This window comes from Gadus chalcogrammus, chromosome 10 (assembly GCF_026213295.1).
Source record: "Gadus chalcogrammus isolate NIFS_2021 chromosome 10, NIFS_Gcha_1.0, whole genome shotgun sequence".
Lineage (NCBI taxonomy): Eukaryota > Metazoa > Chordata > Actinopteri > Gadiformes > Gadidae > Gadus > Gadus chalcogrammus.
In genome coordinates this window covers 18007600-18034520 of record NC_079421.1, presented here as the reverse complement: position 1 = coordinate 18034520, position 26921 = coordinate 18007600, and the positions used below count along the sequence as shown (strand labels likewise).

General features: G+C 46.4%; 3 protein-coding genes and 1 long non-coding RNA gene across 5 annotated transcripts in view; 2 read left to right on the top strand and 2 right to left on the bottom strand.

Annotated features, from left to right (window-relative positions):
- On the top strand, nucleotides 1–9060 carry mtus1a (microtubule associated tumor suppressor 1a). Its single transcript, XM_056601099.1, has 9 exons — nucleotides 1–337; nucleotides 975–1041; nucleotides 4060–4274; nucleotides 5041–5146; nucleotides 5272–5345; nucleotides 5495–5590; nucleotides 6411–6527; nucleotides 6837–6934; nucleotides 7395–9060. Exons 1-9 carry the CDS (start codon nucleotides 284–286, stop codon nucleotides 7615–7617), a joined length of 1050 nt encoding a protein of 349 aa, XP_056457074.1. The 5' UTR covers nucleotides 1–283; the 3' UTR covers nucleotides 7618–9060.
- pdgfrl (platelet-derived growth factor receptor-like) lies at nucleotides 9057–18544 on the bottom strand. Of its 2 annotated transcripts, none has more exons than XM_056601098.1 (6): nucleotides 18162–18544; nucleotides 13563–13842; nucleotides 10642–10793; nucleotides 10101–10394; nucleotides 9773–9909; nucleotides 9057–9432 (listed from the first exon to the last, which is right to left on the bottom strand). In XM_056601098.1, exons 1-6 carry the CDS (start codon nucleotides 18214–18216, stop codon nucleotides 9244–9246), a joined length of 1107 nt encoding a protein of 368 aa, XP_056457073.1. In that variant the 5' UTR covers nucleotides 18217–18544; the 3' UTR covers nucleotides 9057–9243. The 2 variants fall into 2 exon arrangements, with proteins under 2 accessions (XP_056457073.1, XP_056457071.1); XM_056601096.1 differs by lacking the exon at nucleotides 18162–18544 and adding an exon at nucleotides 15401–15770.
- Nucleotides 14397–20578, top strand: LOC130390914 (uncharacterized). Its single transcript, XR_008896832.1, has 4 exons — nucleotides 14397–14960; nucleotides 16900–16982; nucleotides 17191–17296; nucleotides 18029–20578. It is a non-coding gene; the product is annotated as an uncharacterized LOC130390914 (long non-coding RNA).
- slc7a2 (solute carrier family 7 member 2) overlaps nucleotides 18621–26921 on the bottom strand; it is a 21349-nt gene continuing 13048 nt past the window's right edge. Inside the window, exons 10-12 of the mRNA XM_056601101.1 lie at nucleotides 21597–21763; nucleotides 20683–20791; nucleotides 18621–20448 (exon numbers count right to left, since the gene is read on the bottom strand). Coding sequence (XP_056457076.1) covers nucleotides 20219–20448; nucleotides 20683–20791; nucleotides 21597–21763 — 506 coding nt within the window. The 3' untranslated portion in view covers nucleotides 18621–20218. The remainder of the gene's footprint in view (nucleotides 20449–20682; nucleotides 20792–21596; nucleotides 21764–26921) is intronic.

Genomic DNA, 26921 nt, shown 5'->3' with positions numbered 1-26921 from the left:
GCAGCAGCCTGCCCCTTTATTACGCACACTACGGTAGCAGCTCCCTACACTCTCTCCCTCCCCACAGCCAATAGAGCGGCTGTGCTGAGTCGTGCCTCAGATGTAGCCGGAGCCGCCTCAGAGGAGGTGTGTGCGCGTGTGTGTGTGTGTGTGTGTGTGTGTGTTTGTGTGGAGGTGGTGCGTCCACCTGGACTGCTGCTGTGTCCTGGCTTTAGTGGGGTTTCCTCTGCCGGGGGCGGGGGGGCACTTCTGGTACTCCGAGACCCAGGACTGAGGCTGGACCATGGGCTGTTCCGGCAGCCGAGCGTGCCTTAATGCTCCCTGCGACGCACAGAGGGTAACTCACTTGTCTTCTCCATTGTGATGATGGGCGCTCTGATGGCATAAACCTGTATTTTGTGTTGTTGTGAAAGTTTGATTAGTCATGTGGCTTTACTGGCATGCGGCTGGTGACTCCACTCTATGGCTGTGTGGTGTTTACCTCGATCAGGGCTTCTGCAGGCTGAATGCTCTGAGGCATGATGTGTGTGTTTTGACTCAGAGTTGACAGTAGGAATAGTATTGAACTTAAGGAGGGTGCTCGGGGCCACCTTGTGTTTGCTGGTTCATCTATACGTCAGGCGTGTGTTGTGAGGGCCGCGGTTTCAATGCTGGCTTCTCTAAATTTCACCATGACTCACGTTTGCGTTGTAGAGGAAAGACCAACACCAGGCAGTGAAGCTTGTGAAGTCGTTCAGGGTTGTGAGTCATCAATTTGACCCCAAAATAAATTATATTCTTAATACCACTATTGGATGTGTAGGTCATTTTATGGCAGGATTTTGTTTTACGATGCAATACATTCTTTGGGACTACAGGTTGAAAAAATAATGGTTGGTTAAGTGTGTATGTGACTAAGAATGTGTCGTCGTCGTCCCCCCCCCCCCCCCCCCCCCCCCCCCCCCCCCCCCCCTCCCATCCCATCCCATCCCCAGAGAGATGAGGCAGTGAGGAGGCGGCAGGAGCTGTCCCAGGAGCTGGTTAACCTGCAAGGAGAGCTGGGTAAGACATGCGCACACACACACAGGCACGCACGCACGCATGCACACACATATGGAGCGCACACACACATATGGAGCGCACACACACACATAGAGAGAGCACACACACATAGGGAGAGCACACACACATAGGGAGAGCACACACACATAGGGAGAGCACACACACATAGGGAGAGCACACACACATAGAGAGAGCACACACACAAAGGGAGAGCACACACACATAGGGAGAGCACACGCACACATAGAGAGAGCACACACACATAGAGAGAGCACACACATAGAGAGCCCTGATGTTGATTTGTGTTCAGTTGGCAGCGGAGGGCTGAAACTATGTGGGTCTGTTGCCAGTCATTTCTTCTTGGTGTTTTCAGCAGTCTGTTGAACTTATTGAATCTATCACAACAAATATACACTTCGACTTATGACTCATCATGCAGTAAATGCATCTTTTGTTTGATGTATTCATCTTCTATTGCTGTTTTATATTTTGGTTTAAGGGATTGGGATTACTTGGAAAAGAAATGTTGTGTTGACACTAGTGTTTGGGTGTATTATATACAATTACAATAGGGAAACTAGCCATTTATTTCCACAAAGAAAACCAATCGTCAATTAGAAAAGATGACACCCCTAACAGGGGAACGATGGCAGTAGGAACCATGAGCATTCTTTGCCCTATCATTACCTTCTCTCTACTTCCTCCCCCTGGCTTAGCCCCCTGCTCCGTGTTCGGTGGGCTTGTTTACTGTTCCCTCAAATTAGACAGTTGTCGGCCCCTTCCCCAGGAGGAGACACTTGACCTCTGACCCCAGAGAGAGAGAGAGAGGGGGGGTTGTTATCAGATGGCATGCCCAGAGCCCTAAAAGACGCTCGGATACGAGGCACACCTTTCTGTTTAGGTGTCTACAGATGTACATCTCTCTGAAGCAACCCCCCCTTTCTCCGACTACCTCTCTTCCCACTTCCCTCCCGTGCCCCTCACCAGCAAAGCCACAGCCTCGGGACGCACACATGTCTACCACCCAGGCTTTGAACATGCCTGCACTTTCCTCCACTCTCCTGCTAGGAGAGTCTTTGTTTTACAGTTTTTATGAGGATGGTCTCATTTCGCCCCCGCAGCTCCCCCGCTAGTCTTTCTGTTTATTATGGCCTTTTGGGCCGACGCTACAACAAGCCAGTGTGAGCACGCTCCATCAGAAGAAGTTACATTCACCGCCGCAACTAATTATAGTGTGCTACAACATTATCTGCTTGGGAGCCGGGCCAGCGTTAAGATACGCTACCTCTGGTGTTATTCCTGCTCGCGGTATAAATGACAGGCACACTTGTGCATATGCATTCTCTAGGCCACATACTTAACCATTCTTGCTCTCGCTCTCTCTCTCGCCCTCTCTCAAGTCCAACAGGACTGTATGTCAGGGATTAAAACCCTTTTCAGCAGTTGTGCATTTTTTTTTTCTTTCTTCCATAAGTCGAGCAAGGATTGTTGATGTGTTTAGCTTGGAAGGGCTTCTACCGAGAAACCCCTGTTACACATGTCTGTGGAATGCTAGGCCATGAAGCAAAGCATTCCAGGTCCTTGATGGATGGTTTGGCTTCCTTGGTGGAGGCAGCGTATGCCGCTGCCGCCCTCTGCTCTCAGCTATACGAGAGTTTGACATGCCCGCTCCCTCACAGGACCTTACAGAGTACGGCCCTTTATTTCTTTGAGATGGAGGGGGTCGGAGGTTAAGTTAGTGTTGGAGTCTGGGAGTGGGAGAGAGACTCGTGGTTGTGCATGTGCTGACATGGCGCTCTTCGTAATTGGTGTACTTTGAATTCTGATGCGTGGTTATCAAGTGATCGGTGTATAATCGCAGCATTTGTACAGCAACGACTAATTAAAAGTCAGTAGGGCTCCGTTTTCGTTAGAGGAGTGCTGATACACTTTTGTCGTCAGTTAATGTTGTATTGTTATTAAATGATAACAAGTTTGATTTGGAAAGTTTGCCGACATTGATCTTTTGCAGAATATTGAGGGTTTCTGAGGTTGTTGATAAAACGCAGCATAATTAAACCCTACATCAAATACTTGTAGTTTAGCTCAGCTGAGCATCACACCTCAATATCATGGTTGGTCCTTTCCACTTAGGTCCCGCTTCAAAGTGTTAATCCTGTCTAAACACCAGAATCACCTGCTCCGTACAGAGCACGTTCTGTGCCCTCTGTTGTTGCACGCGCAGCTGTCCCTCTGATGTCATCGCTCTGATGTCATCACCTGGCCCGTGCCAGCTTGTAGAGACCTAGACCAGGCGCAGCTGCGTCCAGTGGCACGGCCCCGCCCCCTGGGGAACATGAGGGCTTTATGGAGCGTATACAAGAGGACATGTGGCGCTCGGTTATTGAGTTTCATAACGGGAGGAATCCTAATCCAGTAGCTGGTTGGTCGCAGCTGTAGAGGGCAGCCTGCACGGCTCACACACAGCCACACAGAGGAGTGTTGTTTGTTTAGATGGAACCTGGAAGAGGACTGTTAATGACCGATCCTGGCAACAGCTGCATCTGAGGTGTTGCATTGGGCGGACGCGAATGTGTCTGGTTGGTTTGTCTTTGTTGGGAAAAGAGTAAAAAAAAAAAGAAATTGGAATCTCTTCCTGACTTTTCTGCTCTTCCACATGATGAATAGTACCCATAAATTTCGAGCACATAAACATACACCGACAGATGTTCAAATAGAGGGGATATTTATCGGCCCTCTGAGCGACTCCTCTGTTGGATTGTTCTCCAGTGTTTGCGGTCGGGTTGCTTCACACAACACAGTCCATCACACCATTTCTTCTGTTAAAGTGGTCCTGTGTTGCTCAACTGGGACACCATGGCATTAAGAGTTCCACCCCCCCCCCCCAATGCAAAGACAGTAGGCACACAGAGCTGTAAAGACACTGCGGTGAAGAAGCCAAAGTGTCCACGGTACGGCGTTCATTACAATCCTGAGCGAGAGTTAAGCAGACGGCGGTGTGTTTCTCAACATGTCCAGTGTGCTCGGCCACCTCATGCGAGCGCCTGGAGAAGGAGAAGGAGGAGGTGCGGGCCTCCCTGGCGGACGCCCTGCGGCGCCTGGAGGAGCAGCACCAGGAGGAGCTGGCCCAGCTGGAGGCCCGGCTGCAGGCCTTCTACCAGGCCGAGTGGGACAAGGTCCACCGCACCTACCAGGAGGAGGCCGACAAGTGCCGGACCCTCATGGAGCAGCAGGTCGGTCTCTCTCTCTCTCTCTCTCTCACTCACTCACTCACTCACTCTCACTCTGCCTCTTATCACTGTCTGGTGATGGCTCCTAAAATAACACACACACGCAGCCTCCACTTAAAGTCTCCGAGCCTCCTGAGGACCTGTTGGATGGTTACTTGGCTCGATGTCAAGGCCAACCCACCGTTAAGTTGTGTGTTTTTATTTACTTGTGTTCAGAGTGTGGATGTCGGTTTGTGTGGGCCGTTGTAGAGCACTTACAATGACGTTCTTCTAGCATACAGTTCCATTTTGTTTCAAAAGTAATCTCGTGACTATTTTGAGCAAATGAGGCTGATTCATTTTAAAATCGTGGTTTTGAATAATACTCCTCTGGTAAGCGAGAAAGTGTTTCTTCGGTATTGCTGACTGTCTTCTGCAGTCAAAATAGCAATGCTCTGCTAATCCCAAACAATATAACTGTCTGCTCAGGGATCAATTAATCACCATGGCAGAAAAGTATTTTGACAAATTCCGTCGAGAGCAGTCTACGTCTGAAACCAGATGCATCCCAGAGGCCCTCTTTTGACACAACCTTGTGACTGAGGAACCTGCCTAGTCTTGACGCTCACCGATGCATTTTAGAAAATTCTTGGCTCACTGTAATATTTGCCGGAATTTCCTGCAACCTTATTCCATGCGGCGAGAATGGAAAACTACCTTCTTCTGACTCGTATTGATCTCTAGGTTCTATCCAATTTTTAACGAAAATATGCTCTTTTTAATTTTAAAGCTTGGGGACTTGAACGCAACCAATGAGGCGAATAAGTTGGAGCTCAAGGCAGACCACTTTGAACACGTGCAGGACATTAAACGACAACATGAAGATTCTCTAGAAGGTGAGCGAAGGATACCCTGCTTAAACCGTCAAGTTCCAGACATTCATTTGCTATTGTAAATTGTTCTCGTAAAAGCCTCACAGTGTAATAATGTTTTATGCTCAAATCCATCCTTTTCCTCATAGAGCTCAGGAAAAGTCAGAGTGAGCAGCAGCAGTCTCTGCAGAAGACCCTGGAAGAGGTGGAAACCACGTTATCTGTAAGCTGCCTTGCATTTTTTGCAGTGTTATGGAACAGTTACGCAGTTTTTAACATATCAATGTATTATTTGTATAATTCGAGATTACCAATGTGTTGACTCAAATGTGGTGTATTTTCCACCCTCCTCCTCATCCTCCTCCTTCACAGGGACAGATCCAGGAGCTGACGGAGGAGAACACCACCCTCGTAGAGAAGCTCAAAGCGGAGGAGGAGCGGAGGAAACAGCTGGCGGGGAAAAGCCAGGTGCCATTGAGAACTCTCTGGCTTTGTGCATTCAGATGAATGATTGTTTGATCATTAAGATCGCAGCACACTAGAATCCTATCAGCTTGTTGTACGGCTAATCAACGTTGAGCCAGAAAGATTCTAGGCCTGTTATATGTGATTTTCTAAAGCTGAAAACCAAACCTTCTTCCACATGGTTTACACACATCTGTTTTAAGTATTTAGTGGGGAGACAAGACTGCGCAACCATGTAGGCGATACGCCTTGTAGTGTCCAGATATAATCCCCTGGGGTTCTGTGCTATCATTCAGGCAGAACCTCAACCCAAAAGATGTCTCATCACAATATTTGTCTTATTTATGGAACACTGAACCGTAGCTCTGATTCTCCACCTTGAGGTTGATTTTCAGTGACTGTTGTGAGCCTGCACTGCTGTCTCATGTAATCACTTTAGAGTGGCTGTGCAGCTCGCTCTGCATCTTTCCAGGCACACTAGCGTGATTAACTACCTCAAATTACCCTGTCACTTCACATCAGATGGAAATGGACTGCAGTTAGCATGGTTGGTCCTTAATAATTAGAAACAGAACCGTTTAATTGGACAGATTTGAGGTATTTATGAATTTGTTTTACCTCTGACGTTGTTTGTGATTATTGAATGTTGAGTCTATCAACAGGCTGAGCTCCATTGCCTCCATCGACTGAACCCATCCAGTGGTTGACAGTAGTGTGGCGCCCCCTGTTGTACGGGCTGCAGATTGATTGCTCCGGGACATTTTAAAGGGCCAGGGGAAAACAGTAGGTGGGTTTATCGTGACGGAAAGCTCTGTCCCTACAGAAGGACTCCCACACGCTGTATCTGGAGCAGGAGCTGGAGAGCCTTAAGGTGGTCCTGGATATCAAGAACAAACAGCTCCACCAGCAGGAAAAGAAACTCCTGCAGATGGACACAGTGGTGAGACACAAGAGCTTCCCAGTACCGCATTCATTCAGGGTGATGTGGTTACTGTCACATTTAGTCTGCTCATGAAGGAGTATTAACACATACAATGAAATATATAGAACGACTCCGCATATTTACACAAAATGCATACAAAATAATAAAAGAATTGCACACGGTATGAAATGGTGGGTATGGAAAAGGTCGACCTTAAATTGAGGCTCTCTGCTGACGACCCATGTAACACGAGTACAGACAGGGATTATAGTGAGTGTTTATGTAGTGGTTTATATGTGTAGTCAGCGATGCTGTGTGTTTTCCCAGGTGGATAAGAGTGTGAAGCTGGACGAAAGCCTTATTAAGGTCCAGCAGGAGAATGAAGACCTCAAAGCCCGGATGGACAGGCATGCTGCTCTGTCAAGGTAAAGCAAACGATTCATTGTTCACACTTTGGTATTTATTAACGCTTGCTTGGCAATGTTGTTGAGCTTTTGGTGTGCCTATACCTATGAAGCATGGGCACGCTAAAGATGCTGTGAAAACCTACAGCGTTTCAAAATAGGATTCCATGGTTCGATACCAATTTGGCACAAACATATGATGGAGGCTTTGGCCCCATCAGCTACTCTTCACTCCTAGTGGATTATTTAGCCGCCGCTTTTATCCAACGTGCCTCGACAAGAGGGAATACAGATGCAGGTCATGAAGGAGTCGCTATGGGGTCAGGCGTCGTGCTCCCTACAGATACACTGTGGACATTGGGGATAAGAGATCAGATCCACAAAGCCCTTCACCACTCTCCTCCCAGCCTACACCACAGTCCTGCCCCATGTCCGTGTCTCTCCGCCTCCTCCTGAACCGTTACTCTGCCTCCCCCTGCAGGCAGCTGTCCACAGAGCAGGCCGTGCTGCACCAGTCCCTGAAGAAGGAGTCCAAGGTGAACAAGCGTCTGTCCATGGAGAACGAGGAGCTGCTGTGGAAGCTCCACAACGGGGATCTGGGCAGCCCCCGCAGGCTGTCCCCCACCTCCCCCTCGCACGCCAACAGCTTCCAGTCTCCTCGAAGCTCCGCCCTCTTCTCCAGCCCGCCCCTCTCGCCCAGATAGCCACGCTGGGTTGGTACTCCCTCCACCACCTCCAAACCCTCACCCCTCCACCTCCCCCCCACGATCTCTCTCCCTGGGGTTCCAGGTGCCAGACGGGCTCTCCGAGCTGCCTGTAGGGTTCCACTGGAACCATGAGCCATACGAGTTGGCTCCTCAGCGATGCGATGGAGCGCTCGGACACTTCCCTGTACAGATGGAATTTTTGCCGTTTTTTGGAAAGGAGCGTTGTACAGAAATGAACGCTATTGCACAGGAGCACTTGACTGAGCAGGGCCCACGTCGTTCTGTGCCTTTCTTGACCCCTCGTTGTTATGAGTCAGTAAGAGGAAATCTCAGGACTTAAATGTCACGCTACACTATTTTTGTTACTGTTTGTTTTGTAGCAGTCGCTTCGTCTTCTCGGTAACATGTTCACACAAATATGCAGACACAGACAGATGGCCGGTGAAAAAAGTTTTCACTTTCGCTCTCTCTGTAAACCAAAGGCAGGGAAATCTGCATGGCTGTGAATCCAAATATTAGTGTTGCTTATCAGGACCTGGACATATTGGTAAAAATCCATACATCTGTGTAGTCTATATATGTCATTCAAATTGTTTGATTCCCTTCATGATAATAACCACGTCCACTGCCAGAGAGCCCACAGAATACTGTGCAGGTCTCCTCCTGAACTGTCACCCCATTCAGCTGAACGGTTCACTTGGTCTCATCAGGAGGGTCTCGAGTTCAGAGGTGTGTGAACGGAAACGAGTGGCCTAATTCATCTTGATGGTTATTTTATTAGTTGTTGGGTAAAGGGACCAATCCAAGTTTGTGTTTGTGCATGTGTTTGTCACAGATCGCCCTGCTGTACCCTTTCTGCTGCAGCTTTTGAAAAGTGTCTTCACAAAGAGTTTACAAGGAGAAATTGTGTTTAAAGTGTGGAGTTGAAAGTGTGTTGACACCAAAATATGCAAATAAAGTCATGTACCTTACATTTGGCTTGGCCTTTGCTTTGGCTTTTTGTCTCAAGAAGCTGCACATTTCAGCATTTGATGTGTCGTAGATAAAATGGATTAAAGTTGATTAGTGTTGTATCTGTGTATCAACATTTAATGACTACAACGTCGACAAAGTGAAAGGGGTTCAGTTAACCGTGAAGAGGTGGAAAATACAGCAGGTGTCCCCATAAACCAAAATAAGAACAGGGCTCGCAGTTCACATTCCACATACGGACTCCATTAAAGCCTGTGTCTGCCACACTGCTTAGCTTTAAACACACTACTCTGTCTCCTCCCCAAAGCAATCCTCTTGATGTTCTGGCCCTCCTTTATTGGCCCAGTTCTAACCTAAAGCCATGGTTCCCTGGAGCCTTGTCTTTGACAAGCTCTGTTATCATTACTTATACAATATGTTAAATCACACTCATTATGTAAATATTGTGACATTTCCTTCACTGTGCAAATAAAACACACCGATTGCAGTGTCGAAGGAAGCATTTTTATTGTGTTGAGAATCAAATATTTTCAGGTTCTTATTTAACTACCTATGTTATACAACTTCTGATACAATTTTGTCTGGTATTTAGTGTTTTTAATGGAACCTACTATACTTGCAGCATACCATACAGACTAGATTAACTCAAGGCTACCCAGAGACTATGTTGGTTGCCACCAATGTCTCACCATTGAGATTCTTGGCCTTGCACGTGTACTTCCCAAAGTCGATGGTCTCCATGTCCACCACAGTGATGACGCTCTGGGAGATGAGGGTGGTGCGTCCCACCCCCCTGTTCACCAGCCTCTTTGAGTCCTGGACGTCGACCGGGCGCTGGCCCTGCAGAAGACGGTCAATGGAGGTCATGACTAGGTTCTTCTGCACCGACAGTCATACGACACAACACCGTCCGCATTGGGGAACATCTATTGTGTTTACCATTAGAGGTACTCTCCAGGAATCCCCCTCAGGGGATCGAAATGATAACCCTACCGGTTGGTCTGTTCGGCTCCCCATCATGATTCATATCTTTTTTTTTTTTATATGCTTTAATATAGAGTGAGATAGTTCGGAAGGTATTGGAGATAGAGGGCCTAAATGGTACGCGCTCTACCTGGTGCGCCACCGGCCCCCCCCCCCCCATCATGATACATTTCAATGTTTGATTGTGGATGTTTACCTGACCAGGGTAGGACCAGCTGAAGCTCACGTCCACGTCCGGCTCCCCCATCACGGTGCAGGTGATGTTGATGGTCGCACCTCCTCTCACAAACTCATGAGAGGCCTCGACGTTCACAAATGGAGGCCCGCTAGGAACTGGGAGAACGTTTTAAAAACATTATACTTCCATGCCGGTGAGGGGTTTCCTCAGTAACCTGTTGCACACAACTACAGTATGAACCGGAGTATATTCGGGTGTGATCCTAACCCCATCGTGGAACCCCCTCATTTTAGCACCCGATCTCGGTGCTCCGTGTACCCTGAAGAAGCACAAAGCACGGCCTTACCCTCAACGTAGAGCAGCTGGAACTTGGTGGAGATCTGCGGGGTGCCCTTAGTCACGGCCTTGCAGTAGAAGACCCCCTGGTGGTCCGGTCCGGGGCTCTGCAGGACAAAGCCCCTGGTGGGGTCGTACTTCACCTGGGTGCCGTTGGCGGAGATCTCCGCCGGTGGGACCTCCATGTGCAGGGACACCTTGGCCTGGGGAGAGGTGACGCGGCAGGGCACCACGGCGGGCTTGTCCGGGCGCAGGTAGACAATCTCAAAGTGGAAGGCCGAAGGGACGAAGAGGTTGTCCTTGTCTGGTGGGGGGGCAGGGGGAGGTAACAGGGGGAGTGAGAGCGCCGTCTTGTTGATGGCTCTTATGAGGGCGACTGGAGTAGTGGATGAGGTGGACCACACACACACACACGGACACAAACACACTCTCTCTAACTGTGTAAAGTGCTTTGGGTACCTAGAAAAGCGCTATATAAATGCAATAAGTTATCTTTATTGTAGGGTTAAGTATGTGGGTGCGGAGGTCCTTCAATAACTCAAACTGTTTACCGGTGAAATAGATGTACGAAGAAGAGCTTTGGTCTGGGTCTTTGTGGCAATCCGATCCGTCACAGAGTATGACCCAGCAGCTGTAGTCCCCCGTGTCGGCAGCAGAGGGCGATGTTAGAATCAGCTGGCTGTACTTGTCACTCTGCTTGACGCTGGGAGAAGAAAAAAAAAACGAGAGTTACGTATGTAACTACGGTTCTATGAATTCTGAATGACCGCCAGAGGAAGATTAACATTGGATGTTATCCATCGCGCATGCCGCAGGTCGAGTATTTAATATCAACAAAGTCACACGTGACCGGGGATGACATCGGGCCACCCGTCTAAATAAGCCCACGTCACTCTCCAAGATGACCCTTCAGAATCTTCTCGCAAGATTCCGAGTGACAGAGAACTCTGGCGGTCATCCAGAATTCATAGAACCGTAGTTACATACGTAACTCTCGTTCTATTTCATTCTTACTGACCGCCAGAGGCAATGCTTAACACTGGATGACTATTACCAACGCAGTCACAAGGAATCCTGTACCCACCTACAGGATTCCTGAGGGGTCCTGAAAAACAGCTGCAGCCACTGCGTGGTGAGCAGCTACATTGACCCTGTAAAATCGGGCAAAGGTGCACGCTGAAACCCAGGAGGCCGCTGCACAAATCTCACTTAGAGGCACTCCTCGTAGTGCTGCCCAGGAGGTATGGAGACACTCCTGATGGATTGGCCTCTGATGTTAAGAGGCAAAGGCCCTTGACTTTTATGTCTCCTCAATGACCTCCACCACCCACTTGGAAAGCCTCTGTCTGGACAGCGCTTGCCCCTTCCTCGGGCCCCCGTAGCACACAAACAGGCCATCAGACTGGCGAAAACCAACAGTTTCCTGAATGCAACATCTCAAGGCTCTCACCGGGCAGTGTAGTTTTGCGGAACTAGCTTCCTCATCCGGTGGGTGTGAGGGGCCATAAGCTGCTAGCTCTTTGACCTGATTAAAGTGGGCCGAAGGCAGTCTCTTTGGAAAAGAAGATAGGCTACCTCTTTGCCGTCTGAGTTCCAGCGTATGCACTGTTCACGCACTGACAACGCATGAAGCTCACTCATACACTTGGCTGACGCGATTGCTAGAAGAAAGGCAACCTTTGTCGACAGCCATTTCAGTGGCGCCTGATCCAGGGGATCAAACGGGGGGGAGACGGAGGGCTCCAAGTACCAGAGGTAGGTCCCATGAGGGAACCTTGACAGCCCGTGGGGGGTTCCTCCGCTGGGCTCCTTTAAGAAATCGGGTCACCAAAGAATGAGACCCCCCCCATCTGGCTATCAACCTTAATGTGCCTGGAAGAAATGGCAGCCACGTAGACCCTTAAAGTGGAAGCACGTAGTTTCCATTCCAGTAGGGACTGCAAAAAACGCAGTATCATTGGCACTGAGGAACACTCCGGTACCTCTCTCTGAGCCTCAGACCACATGGCAAATATCTTCCACCTGTTAGCATAAAGTGCCCTGGTAGAGGGAGCTCTTGAGACTATGATGGTTTGAACTACCTCCTGGTCACATTCCATTATAAGTGGATCAGTGAAAATATGCATCCTTTAAATCTATTGATGTAAATGAGCATTGCCGTGCGACGGCCTGGAGCACTTCCGCTGTCTTTAGCATGTGAAAGGGCAATACTTTCAGATAACTGTTCAGCCCTCGTAAGTCCAGTATAGGGCGAAACCCACCCTCCTTTTTTGGAACTCAAAATTACACTGAGTAAAACCCATCTTGCTGTGTCTGAGGATCTACGATCTTGATGGCCTTCTACAGGAGGGTGGATACCTCCTGGCTGAGGGCCTGTCGCCTTGTGGGATCACTGACTGTAGTCAGTCTTATCCCCCTGAAAACTAGGGGGCCGGTGTCGGAATATGAGATTGTACCCCTGGGAAAGCGTGGCCACCACCCAAGAGTCTGTAGTGCAACTTCCCCAGCAAATGAGGTGCTGCTGGGCAAAGCGCCCGACGCCTGGCCCTGAGCCGTCAGAAACTGCCCCCACGTCCTGGGGAAACCCAGACCCCCGACCCCTCTGTGCCTGGGTTGCAGGCCTTGTTGGTGCCCGACGGGGTTGATAGGGTCGCTCAGGAGCTGGTGAGGTCCTGGGATAACCACTAGGACGCGCTGGCGGCAGAGGACAATTGCTGCAATAACCTTGTGGAGGCTGCTGTCTCGGTAGGGATGTAGCTCCCTGAAGGCTAGCAAACTGCTGCCATGTCTGGTTAGCCTGGATGCCACGATCCAAGGCCTGTTGTGCTACTGGGCCAAACAGCTCTCCCGGAACTACGGGGAGAGTGCGGAGGGTTCTCCCGCATGGCTCTGATAATGGGGACTGGGCCAGCCATACCTGGCGGCGAGCCAGGGTAAGCGACGACATCAGCCTACCAAGCCCTCTGGTCATGAAGGCAATTGTGATGTCACTAAAACGCTGTCACAAAACGCTTTTAAAACTGCTTGTAATGGCTAATCACACGCACCTGGTGGCATAATAGACCCCTTTAAAATAAGTAAATCACAAATAACAGTAGAATACTAATGTGAGTCAGGTAAATGGTTAAGGTTTTCAACTATTTCAGGATTAACAGCACTGTGTAAAGTTGATGTTTAGATGTGGTTTGAATGTTGGTATGGTGCTTGCAATACAGAGTAGGCCTACAAAGGTCAGTTTGCATGGTAGAAAATATTATGCCCGAATGGATTTCACTTTAAGATGACAATTATATAAAACTGTATCGAATATATTGTATATAGCATACAAAAAAAACCGTTCAAACAATTAAATGTATATGGTCTACATTAAATGGTCTATGAAATTGTCTATATGGTGGCACCCAATGTTTTCAACCTCTAGATGGAATCAAACTCCCAGATGTAATCTTGAGTGTAGTTGCCCTTTGACCACCTGAGGCGGGAGTCGTTGTATGTGTTCAGGAAGGAGGGATACGACCAGCCGATGCTGGCGCCTTTACATCGCAGTTCAATGTTCTTTCCAGGGTTCAGCGTTGTGGTCCTGCCCAGTCGCAGGAAGCGTCCTTTATCCAGCACCTGGGTCAGTAAGGACTGGCCCCGCCCCCCTGTCTCCTTTTCCTTTTGTTTGGAGATGCGCCCCTTGGCTCTCTTCCCACCTGGTCGGATTTGGTTCCCTGCCGCATCTTTCCTGCGCTTGGCTTGCTGGCAGGATACTGCAGAAGTAGATGAAAATACTTAAGAATGGAGGGGAATCAGAAGGGACCTTGCGATACGTTATAACAAAGATTTTTGATATGCTATGTATTGCGTATGCTATCGGAATATCGTATCACGATATTCAGATTTTATTTTTGCGATTATATATCTGGTTTAACGATGGGGATCGGATTTGACATGTCCGTCGGTGTCCACCATTGTTTTTTAAATTAACCTGGCTAACCAGAACAAACTACACTCTAAAAAGTATATTTTTGAAAAGTTGAAGTAAAGCTCTGTTTTGAATAAGTCTGATTCAGATTTCTGCTTTAGTGAAGGCACTGTACTTTTGTGTATTATATCAAATTGAAATTGTGCTTTACTACAATGACCTAGCCTAGAAATCTAGACGCCCCTAGCGGTAGCAAATTTAATTTGCAGCCAGGGAGGTCTAGCCTTCTGTCGTCGTTTTTCGCAGCTGGAAACAGAAAATGGGACAAGCCAATCAGATCGTGAGGGGCGGTATCGAGCCGAATGACGACAGAGCTGCGACGGTTCTGTGTTAAAGGTAAACAATAATGGCTGCTGCTGCTGGCGAACCACTGTCTTTCTACTCGGCTTTGGCCGCGACTCTTCAAGACTTTAAGTTATAATTTTCTTTGAGAAATGAACAAAGAACTGCACTGAAGTCTTTTCTGGAAAATAAAGATTTATTCGGAGTTTTGCCGACCGGATACGGTAAAAGTTTCGTCGTTGGTCTCCATTCTCTCAATCCACCATTCGCAACCATGTTCGCAATCGCAACACTTCCCCATGGAAATTTCCGTCGCTCTGACTACGTCACCTTCTTCGTTGCTCTGATTGGTTGTAGCGCTATCCTATTGCGTGCAGAGGGAACTTGAAAGACAACGGTTTATCCCGCCCACACTGCCACCGTACGAGACCAGACCCAATATCTTTCCGATATGGGTCTGGCTTGCCAGGCTAACATTGACCTGCTATTCTATGCAAATGCTTCAATTAGGTTTTATTGTTGAACGTCAACGTCTTTTCCAGCAAGATTTTTCTTGCTGAAGCTGCCAGTTTTTCTCCTCTTCAATCTCATCGTCCACGGTCAAGGTCACTCTGGAAAACTGTAAGTAATGCAGACAGTCATGTTTTACAAATGTTAATTGTCAGATAACAAATGGTCTGCCTGTATGGGTCAAAAAATGTAGGCTACGTCTTAAGGGTGAACTTTAGTTAACTAACTGAACCGGACCAGCTAGTTAAGTCACGCTAACTTTAGGTTAGCCTAACATGTTCGATGCATGCATAACTGATTTTGTGAAAAAGGGGCAGTTTAGTTTCCACTAGTGGTGGTTGAATCTGAGTCAATCGGATTCAAAGAACCGAATCCTTACATTCACCCATGAGTCACGAGTCCGTGGTCTAAATTAACCCGAATCTTTCGGTTCTGGCTGCTACGGACGACATTATTAAAACAATGCACGAATGTCATCAAACTGTAGGTCTATAACAACATTAACACATCCGTTTTTCATCTGCATAGTAACTTAGATTAAGCATACGGACCCGGAGCTGCCAGCTGCGTGGTTGAATAAGAACTTCCTGTAGACAGAGCTGTACACAGATCCAGATCCATAGACTGAGCGAATTCATGGGTCGGATTCGTATCCGGTTGAGTGAAAGACTAACTCAAAGGATTCAGATGAAATGGGTCTGACTCGTATCCGGCTGGGTGAAAGACTAACTCAAAGGACTCAGTTGAAATGGGTCGGACTCGTATCTGGTTGAGTGAAAGACTAACTCAAATTACTCATATTGAATGGGTCAGACTCATATCCTGTTGAGTGAAAGACCAACTCAACGGACTCATACTAAATGGGTCGGGCTCGTACTGAATGTAAATCGTTAAACTCTTTTGTTACAAAGGCATTATTTTACGGACTGTCCACTTAGTTATTTGCAAAGTGAATTTCCTTATAATATTCCTTTCCAATATCAAATATGTTGCTTATCAGCTCGTTGACAGCTGAGTTAAACCAAAACCATTGACGTTATTTTGGATAGCCTCTTGAAATTTGTGTATTGTAAACATGACAATTAATTAAATTAAGTAAGAATAAAAAATAAGTATCTATTCACAATTTCCGAAATTACATATTTAATTCTGATAAGCTGCCTAACCAGCCAAGCCTATCATGTTACAATTTGTTCAATGTATCTAGGCTTACTGTGTGTGTGTGTGTGTGTGTGTGTGTGTGTGTGTGTGTGTGTGTGTGTGTGTGTGTGTGTGTGTGTGTGTGTGTGTGTGTGTGTGTGTGTGTGTGTGTGTGTGTGTGTGTGTGCTTGCATATTTCCCCTGGATATCCTCAAAACTGCATTACAGTGGTTTGCTGTGAGCGTGCGCATTAGGCACTAGGGAGTGGGCTGCTGGGCTCATTCAGCGACAAAATTTCAACTGATTCAGATTCAAAGGACTCAAAAGATTCAGATCTTTTTAGTGATTCACTCAAAGGACTATGAATCTTCTAAGTGAATCGAAATTCCCATCACTAGTTTCCACCTGCACTGAATGCATGCGCGCTCCCGCGGCCGGTGTGTCAGTTCAACTCGTGACCACTGGTGGCCATCAGCCGAATGCATCGCTTGTTGTCGTGGCTACGGCAGCTGTTTGAAATCGGGAAAAGATTCATAGCTGTCCTTGCGAATGCCTCTTTGATTTGTTTTCAATAAAATGTCAAAAACATACCCATCCCATTCGTATTTGGACTCCAATTGGAGGAAACATGTCACGTAAAACCATTTTAAGCCAAATTAATTGGAAAACGTGTGTTTTTTTTAATAATAAATACGGGATCCGAACTCATACCATTTTGGGGGGGACATATTTCAAGTTGAGTTTCCATTCCATTGAGCCGCTGAGACTTGATCAGCTGCAGTACTAAAAACTACAATTAATCTTCTTCCTAAGGGCAGGAGGCAGCCAGATCAACTTGTGACCCGACTAGTGTCCATGTTATTATAGAGAAAAAATAATGTTGTGTTTCCCTCCACTGCCTACAACCCAGCCAAAAACACTGTTACGCGCTCTTTCGGTCGCCTGATGTGGTGTAGTCTCTTCCTCTGGCCTGCCTTGTTCCATCAGAAAGAGGTATGCTAACAATGGAACTCAAATGACTCTTGAATTGAACATTGACAGAATTTACATATTCAGTTAAACTTTTCGTTGCATTGACATTTTGCCTGTTGTGTATGCAGGCTTTAGTGTTTACGTTGTTAAAGCTGGGATTGATAAAACTGAGATTGTATGTGAGGTCATTTGCATTTCCTTTTTATTTATTCACTGTCATTTGTTTTAGATCAATGCAGAGTTCCTGAGGCTCATGGCTGTTTCTCTTGAGGATAAGTTCTTTGCCCAGTTAGACATCCACTCAAGTCAGCTAATCAGAGTCATCCGTGCCAAAGGTGGGTCAACACGCCAAAAGACTACTGACATCATGGACATTTTGGACCATGTACATCAAAAGTAACACGTTTCCTTGGTTGTCACAATACCCCCATCGGTGACCTTGGGTGTTTTGAAAGGCGCCTCTAAATTAAATGTATTATTATTATTATTATTATTATTATCTATTAAAGATGCATCATCCGGGTTAGCTTAGCTCCAGCGCCGATAGCTAAGGGGAGTAATAGCGTGCCTCCACTGGCAACAAGAAGATGAACTAAACTAATAACTAAACGCTGCTGTCTATTAATCAACTTATGTTAGGGTCGTTATTTCTGGCACGTGTTATTTTAGAACCAAATGCATACCGGTAGGAACCCGCATGGGATGTAAACATCCCATGGGAAATGGCAGGGTTAATTAGAAGAAGATGATGCACAAAGCAGATGTTACTGATTTCACTTCATTGGCAGAAGAATCACATAAAAAATATCAAAAACACTACGTCGTCCAAGTTTTCTCAACCAAAGGAAAAAAGCGAATCAAATCCACATTTAAAGTAAGGATTATGTGTTTTATTTTCTCCTGTAATATGACAATGCATTACGGCTGTGACTTCCTCCTTCTCAGTTTGTCTTTCAGTCACTAGTACTACTATTCACATGTCACATCATGCCAGGTGAAGCCAAAGGCAATTTTCCACCTTGTGTGGACAATAAAGTTGTAGGATTTTTCTCTTTTTCTTCCTCCAGAATAGTGGAGATCTATGGACGTCACCGTTGAAATCAAAAGGGGGAAAACTGCACTTTTCTTTAATGAATAAACCAAAAGAAAGGCATCCACAAGGAGAAGCTGAGGATATGGAAAACTGTGATCAGTACATACCGTCTTGGAGCTCCACCCAGGCCAGAGCCAGGCAGAGGACGAAGCCCAGCTTCATGATGTGCACGGGGGCTGCAACAGGCGGTCTGGGTGCCTCTAAGGTGGGACAGGGGTGGAGAACCCTCGGATACCTGGGAGAAGCGTCACGGGCAGTTGGAGGGTGGGGGTAATGGCGATAGGACCGTCTGGTGTTTTTTAACAGAACTCGGTTAGACTCCTAGATCCATTCTCCTCTTAGACCGAGAGGAAAGTGGAGAGGAATACTTTGGGCTCCCCCACCCTCTAATAACTCTCTCTTTCCAGATGTCAAAGGGAGGCAAATATACTCACGCATGTACGCTCTGGCGCCCTCTGCTGGATAAATACAGCGTCGGTGAAAGTTCAGTTTGTCTTTGCGACGAGTACAACGGCAGCAGACAGTTATATCTCAAATTCAATCATTACCAAAAGAATTAACGTGATTTATTAACTCAACACTAGTCTTACTTAAATAAAACAAAAACATTTGTTTTATTTTATTGTTAGTAACAAATGATAACACATAATTCCATCGTGGAAACGTACATGTTCTGAAAAAATCTTGAATTTACTTAACTGAAGGGCAGGCCGAATCCATGAAAATTCAACATTAGTAGAAATTGCATTAATTCCACATTAAACAAAAACTCCAGGTCAAACTGATAATGGTTCAAAATATTATTTCCTCAATGGTTCAAAATATTATTTCCTCAATGTAGTCTTAACAATGCAAAGATGCACCAAAAAGGGAAGATAAATATTCCAACATTATGCTAACTAAAGTTTAATTATATATATATATCCTCAAGAACACATTATATGCCCACAAGCCACTCTCAACATGTTCAGAGAAATTAATGGTAAAGTCAAAAGAACAGGAATTTTTAATTTCCCAACAGTTTGAGGGTCAAACAATACTATCAGATCCTCAAAACAACAGGTCCTAATGTGGATATGCGGACTACATCTGATAGGTCTCTCTTCAATGAACGATGAACACCAGACAGCCAATAACTGTACAGCGACATAGCTAATACAAATAACAGATAGAAACAGACGGAAAAATACACAAGTCTGTAATACTCTGACAGAGATTAAAAACAGAGAACATATTTGTTTAGTATAGGAATGTAACATCAAATAATAATCAAAAAACTAAAGAAAAATATCGAAACAATTTAAAAAGACGACTCAACGTAACGTACCAACGACTAGTAACCAATCAACTGTCCCACGTAGACGGATGACCTGCTTACCCTTTAAGGTCAAAGGTTAGCAGTTACCGGTCATTTTACTACAGCAGGTCATTTCACTACATTTGTTCACTCAATTTGTTTTTTACAGGTCAAATATGGGTGCAACAAGTTTCTGTAGCCAAATCTAATAGAATAGTCTCACAATTTGGCACAGGTTAAATGACACTTGTATTTAATACCTACAATTTCCACCAGAGAGCATCAAGTGTAATAATAGCACAGCTTAACACACATTTTAATCAATTCACTTATTTGCGTATCTAGAAACTAAAAAAAGATAAAAAGACCAAAATAAACGGATCACCCTGGTTGTAATTTATCTGTACAGTACAAAACAAGAAAGTCTACAGACAGAAACAAACCCTCCATCGAGATGCACAGTTTAAAGCCTGTCGACCTAAATTCAGAATGGGCGTCGTTCTCTCCAGTGTGTTACCTGTCCTCTTCCCCACCCGGCCCGCCCGCCGTGCCTCGCGCTGGCCGTCACCCTCTCCCAACCACGTTACCCTGCTGTCCGGACACGCCCGACCTCGGCATACCCCTCCCCCTGACACACCCCTTCCACCGATAAAACATAACATTTACATGATACCTTTTAGAATAGAGAGAGAGAGAGAGAGTGTGTGAGCGAGCCGGGTAGACTTGCAGCAGACGAGGGCTCATGTCAAGGCGTAGCTGCATGGATGCATTGTATCATGCATCGGTCCCCCCTAATGCCCGACTTCTCACAAAATGTTTGTTGTTGTGCATGTTTTATCTGTATTGTCGTTGTCCGTCGTTTCCTTTCTAAAACTTGCTGGTCTTTTCTTGGCCGATGCCTCGCTCCGAGTCCCCCGTGCCCGCCTTCTTCCCGCCGTGGTGCTGCTTCTCCTGATTGGCTGTCGGGACCTTGCTCTGTATGGTGGTGGCGGCACCGGTGGTAGAGGAGGTGCCTGCGCCGCTGCCCTTGGGCCGGGCCTGCAGCCGCTTGCGCTCCTCGCTGTGCCACATGCCGTACCCAAAATAGATGACGAAGCCTGGGAGACCAAGGACGACGTGGAGGGAGGAGGGATTCATTAGGCTTTTATTCCCAGTGACTATACATTTATGAGCCTGTAGGGGTTAGGGGCCTCTTGCTAAAAGATGCCTACAGGGAGACTGCAGAAATTGGGGGTTTGTACCCGCCCCCTATACTAGAATGCCATGCCCTCTGTAGGTAGTTGGGGGGGGGGGGGGGGGGGGTGGATGAAGAAGTGAGGGGAGGTACTTACCTACAGCCATCCAGGCTGAGAAGCGGATCCAGGTGTCCCCACTCAGCTGAACCATGAGGTAAATGTTGACGAATATACTCAGGATGGGCAGGAATGGCAGCAAGGGCACCTGGGTAAAATCACAGGATGTTAATCAATAAGTAGTAATACAGTGCCTTCCACCTTATTGTACATAGAATGTACTCGGTATCTTATGCATGCCGGGGAGGGGGGTCAATCTCTCGTGCATTTCGCGATTGCTTGTTCGTGTGACCTATAATCAACTTTAGGGTTGTAATATTATATACGGTTTTGTGAAACTGTAACTGTTTCAAAAAGTATTTAAAATAAATGGTGCATATTTTGCAGCAAAATTAATGTCTCCTTGTTCATGCCATTTAGTCAATGGTTAGGCTACTAATCAATTCCTAGATTACGTTGGAGCAGTATAATTGCCACCTAATGACCTTTCTTGGTATGGCTGTAGTATCTGTAGTCTCAGTATGCTATACAAACAATAACTACGCCAGGGCATCTTGGCTTAGGGGCCGCTAACCTCCCAGGGAAAAAAGTTCAGGCTCAGGATTTTTTTTCTACCATCACCCCTGTCTTATGTTATGCAGCATATTACATAGTATTTACCCAGTATCTGATGTTATGCAGTATATAACATAGTATGTACTCAGTATCTTATGCGGTATATGACGTAGTATTCAACATTGTTTATCACAATGCAGAATATCTACACAGTAGATTACACATTATGCATGGGTCATGTTGACCACAACGAAAATAAATCCAACAAAGCAAAATAGTTGACCACACAATTCAAAGGCAGAACAACCGGAAATCCTTCCCCAGTCATACAGTCATCAATGCCATTACAAAGGAACCCTGGTTTGATCAGCCAATCACAGAGCCTGTAGTGGACCCACCATGAAGGAAACCTTCTTGTTGGTCTGCGGTTGTCTGCAGATGAGGAAGACACAGCCGCCGAAGAGGATGAGACAGACGCACAGGGTGGCCAGGATCCAGATCTCCAGGCGCAGGATGGAGTACCCATGGTATGTGGTCAGATAGCTGACTATACAAACAATGATCACTGCATAGGGGCCGCACACACACAAAACACATGTTACCGGGTGTCAGGATATTGTTGTGGGTTGGGTGTTCAAACTCCAGCTAAAAGGATCTGTGTTCGATCCCCAACGTAAACAGCTTACAAGAGTCGTTGCAAGAGGCCCCCTCCACCCTGCTCCTTAATCACATTGGACGTGGAGACAGTGTGCGAGTGTAATTCCCCGTAACAAGCTGTGTCAAAAAGCGATAGTCATTTTCAAATAAGGGAGTGATCAAGAACTAAAAAATGTTTTAGGGGCACTGAATTGCTGTCTAGGATGATTACTGCGATTTTGTTCACTCAAAAATATTTATTATGATATTTATAAAAGTAGCAGCATCTTTAGCAGTTAAAACGCCAGACGTCCATTTGAGCCATGAGGGCAAACGGCAGATGGCTGAAATAGTTAGTCATTTGTCTATTAAAAAAAAATCAGTTTTCATATTTTCTTTACATTTGATTTGCTCGATAGAAACCGTGGGGGGTCGGGGTACGCGTCACCTACCCAGGAACCCGACGGCCATGTTGACCACGGAGGAGGAGTGCTCGGTCGGCGTGGAGGGGGGTTGTAGGAGGGCCTGCAGGGTGGAGCCCCCTCCATTCATCATGTTGAGGTGGGCCTCCGACTCCGTCAGGTCCGACTCGCCCTCCTCCGAGGAGAGGAACGCCCGCTCCCCGTTACACGGCTTCTTCTCCTGCACCCAGTCCGGTTGGTACCTGGGAGGTCAAATGTCACGGGTCTAAGGTCATAATGGCCCAATCTCAATGTCCGGCCTCACAGACTTTGCTGCGCGTTCTCGTGAAATTATTAAGGCTTTGAATTCCAAAGGGCGTGAGGGTTTGAGTCCACACTCATCGAGTCCTTTCCGTGAGTCTGCATCAGCGCAGACTTCACCTAAGGGAATTACCCACAGTTCAAAGCGTTGTGAAGTTTACCGCGGAGACTATGGGGAAATTAGGAAGGTAAACAAAACCGACGCTACTGTCAATGCGTGACCAGAAGGGAATTTTGGCCTTTTTTTGTGAGCCGGAACATTTGGATCAGCTCACCAACAAGAGCCGGCTATTTTGGCTCCAAAACGGCTCTTCATATTACTACTTATACCCTTTATAATTCAGCCAAATGTAGCCCATTCTGACTTATGATCAGTATGTGTAGGCCAATAATCAACTAAATTATTCAATACATCCTTTATACTGAAGTATTCAAAAGTAAAAATAAATATTTTCTAATATCAAATTGCTGTAGCCGATTGTTTTCATTGAATTTACAAAAAAACAGAAAAAATGTGGCCTCACACATTCTCTTAGCACCTGAGATCAATTTAGTCTGTGAGTCTTTAGTCCTCAGGGGTCACTTTGGGATTGGGCTATGGTCAAAGGTCAAAAGGTTGTTGTATTGCAGGGTTTTCTAAGGCGATGACTGAATTCCAAATCTTGTTCCTAGGTCTTTCGTCCTATTGCTCGCTCACTGGTGGACGATGGCCGTTCTGGGCCGATCGCTACATCCTCCCTTGATTTGTCTGTTGATCTAAACCTCCAGAGCATGTTGTGTGTATAGAAACACTGGTCCTCTGCCAACAGCTCATTTTGGGGACGCGTGTGGCTGCTCCTCCAGCTTAATAATTAATTGGTAACAGAGCAGAACATCTGGAGGTCGAGGAACCGAGGACGATTGGAACACGGCCTACGACTAGACCATATGTCAGAGCTCCGTTGCCTCTCGAGAAGCTGTGTGTGAACATCCATTCTAGTAGGTCAATAAAGAGCAGACCAATAAAAGCCCCGTTTGGTATCCAGATGTTTTGACCCACATTCCTGCTATCGCTGGCTGTTGACCGCTCTAAAACCACTTTTCCCATGGTCTCATTCGGGGGGGGAAACGTGTTTGTTGTATGTTATGGTTTTCTTGCGCAACTCGGATCACTTCAGGAAACAAGTGAGGCCCAGATGGGTATTTATAAAGCAGGAGAAGGTTGGAAGAACAGGAGCGTAGTGTATGGAGCTATACCGGAGCTGCGGCTCCTTGTCAGCGGAATCGAGATCGGGGAGTTGTGCAAGGCGTGGAAATTGAGTAAACAGCCGCGTGTGTTCAGGCAGCTTTTTGAGCTGTTGTATAATGGGACTATTCACCGCTGATTACATCACCAGCGCAGTGCAACAGCATGGACCCAAACACAAACATACACACACCTCCAACCTCTTCGCTATAAGCAGGTCTCTCGGTTAATGGCTCAATTTGTCTTGGGGCTATATTCTAAACTGTGCTCGTACCATTTTTAAATAAGCCGGCTCCAATGGGGAGGTTGTGAGGGTCTTACCTGAGGATCAGCACGCAGGCAGCCACCAGGGAGTAGGCCAGGAGGGTCCCGATGGACATCATGTCCACCAACGCCTTCAGGTCAAACAGGAAGGCCATGATGGCTGAGGCCAGGAGATGAAGAACAATTCAGACCAGATGGTCACAACAATGCATAAAGGTGTGTCAATAAAATACATACGTGTAATTACTTAGGAATGGATGTTATTTATGTCTGTATTTATAACAAATATTTGGGGTGTGTATGCTGTGAAGCGGCTCAAATTATGTTATCAAATACAGATGAGCATGCATGCAGACACACAAGCAAAATAGAAACATCCACAGAATAACATCAAGGGTTTAAACAAGAGACATGGGAAACCAATTATAACACGACTGTACGACTATGTAACTGGAATCCGATGTCATAAAATGTAATTGAATGCAATCTTGTACTCTGTATTATGTTAGACAATGTCAAATGATCCTTGCGAGTCACACTGAATATCGTCTCAGGATCCTCTGTAAGATCCTCATCACCTGACCCAAGTACGGAGCTAATCTCTCAGCCTGGTTCAAACACGGCTATCCGGCCAGCCCAGTACTCCTGCAATCATACGCCAGCGTTTAAGCTGTGATTAAACCATAGACCAGGCTGTCTCTACGTCTGTTAGTCTTTCTGAAGTGGAAGCAAGGCGAGATTATCAAAGGCAGCTTCTCTCCTTATTAATTCTGTGTTCTGTGTATCTATGTTGAGGATCCGCACCTCGGGTTGTTTGAGATGTAATCCACCACCTGACGCTAACACATTATAGCATCAGAGACAGTCGAGTTCAGCAGCTAGCCGCTACGATCAGAGCTCTCTTCCTCCAGTCCTCTGCCCTCACCTTGTTATTTTACGCCAAGTGCAGCATAAACTCATGGGTTCAAAATGCATTTAACAATATACATGATCTCTTTACTCCTTGAACACTTCCATTGTGTTCCATCCAGTTAAATCTAATTTAACAGGATGGAATATTAGATTGGTATTGTTGTTTGGCTCCAAAAAAAAAAACTTTCATCAAAGTAGTGATGCTGGGATGTTTAAGTGTAATGGATTAAGGATAAAGAGATGTGGAAAAGGGTGGATCTTCAGTACATAGATGATGATGAAGGCTGAGGGATTTCTCATGCTGCAAAAAAACACCACTCACATCACCATGTTTAACATGCATTTATCCCCACCGACACTGACGCCACCACCACCACCACCACCACCCAGCCCAGCCCATCAAGGGAACATGCGCAGGGGGGCATGGGCTCATCAAAAGCCTGCCGATTGATGCTCCAGCCCTTTGACGGCCCAGGCAGGCAAAGCACCAACAAAAACATGAAGCCTCCTTGTGTCTCTCTCTCTCTCTCTCTCTCTCCGATCTTACCCGCAATGGTGCCTGCTGCCATGGTGGCTGCCACAGGCGACTGCCGTTTACTCACATTGGACATAAATTTGAACAGAATGCCATCTCTCGCCATGGCAAAGAGAATGCGGGGCAGAGGGAACATGGCGCCCAGCAGACTGGGAAAAAGACGGTTCACTGTTAAGTAGAGGACATTCTGGGGGAAGAAATCATTACAGTGGACACCTGCACAACCGTGAAAGAGTCAAGATGGCACCCGAGTACAGAAGCACTTTCGCTTTTTGGACTTAACTGGGTGAAGGTCACCTCATTGAAAGTCAGTCCTTTCAATGTCATCTAAATGTGATATTTCAGCTGTTGTTTATATTTAGGAGTACAATCTAGGGAGATCTGAATCTTGAACCCGGGTCTTTCACAGTCGATTGGGGGACAACGATTGGCAGGAGTGATCTTATTGGACGATCCCTGTCTCTCACCTGCTACCACACCGGACGCCATGGTGGCAATAAGCGGGGTCTTCGTCTTAGGATTGATTCGTGCTAAGGTTTTGAAAAGCACCCCGTCCGTGGCCATAGCATAGATTACACGCGGCATAGGAAATATGGAGCCCAGCAGACTGCAGCACAGGGCAAGAGACATGCAAGAGCATCACATTAGTCAAGAACCACAGGAAACACGCACACACACCCACACACACACACACACACACACACACACACACACACGTGCACCAAGTCACACCAGACACGTACACACACAAAGTCACACACACACAGCGTATAAAAGCATAAGAGTAAATCAAAGTCTTAGTGTGTCTTTCTTTTCTGTTGATAGTATTATTAAAGTGTTGTTTCCAAAGCCTGGTTTCGTTACCTTACAATAATTACATTACTGTGAATATCTTTTGACACAGTTCTATTTTTTTTTGAGTGTCTGCTCTATTACTCTCATTATGGTCTCTAAAAACTTTGTTACACAGGCCTTGATTACACAAGTTACTCTTTAAATCACGTTTTGAAATTGGGTGTTGAGATCGAGATACAAAGAGAGATGTTTCTCAATCTGAACACGTGGGAACAGTTTTACGAGAGATGTGGACAAACGTTATCAAAAGCACCTCCGGAGGTAATGAGCATTCAATTCAATCTAGATTAGTACAAGATGGATGCCACGCAGGCCATCTCGCACTAATCTAGAGACTCAGGTTTGATGTCAAGCGGGGATAACCTAACCTCTCGCAAAACTGCACCCCCAATGTGTGAACAGGCTGAGGCAGGTGTGAGCATGGTGTGCCTGTCCTGTTCATACATGAGTTTTGGAATCTAGATACAGTATACAGATACAGTGGAAATTCAAAAACTGTAATAAAATCGTGATAATTATCGTTGTGTAAACAGGCCCATGCACGGACTATCCACAGAGAAGAAAGACGGAAACA

Bases quoted from the DNA above. Each gene is read 5' to 3' on its own strand.
- mtus1a (XM_056601099.1), top strand. From the start codon at position 284: ATGGGCTGTTCCGGCAGCCGAGCGTGCCTTAATGCTCCCTGCGACGCA. The intron at 5,147-5,271 runs GTGAGCGAAGGA...TTTTCCTCATAG, and splicing joins ACATGAAGATTCTCTAGAAG to AGCTCAGGAAAAGTCAGAGT. The intron at 6,935-7,394 runs GTAAAGCAAACG...CTCCCCCTGCAG, and splicing joins AGGCATGCTGCTCTGTCAAG to GCAGCTGTCCACAGAGCAGG.
- pdgfrl (XM_056601096.1), bottom strand. From the start codon at position 15,470: ATGGATCTGGATCTGTGTACAGCTCTGTCTACAGGAAGTTCTTATTCA. The intron at 13,843-15,400 runs GTCCGTATGCTT...CTACTTCTGCAG, and splicing joins CACGCAGCTGGCAGCTCCGG to TATCCTGCCAGCAAGCCAAG. The intron at 10,794-13,562 runs GTGGTCAAAGGG...TTCTTCTCCCAG, and splicing joins TACAACGACTCCCGCCTCAG to CGTCAAGCAGAGTGACAAGT.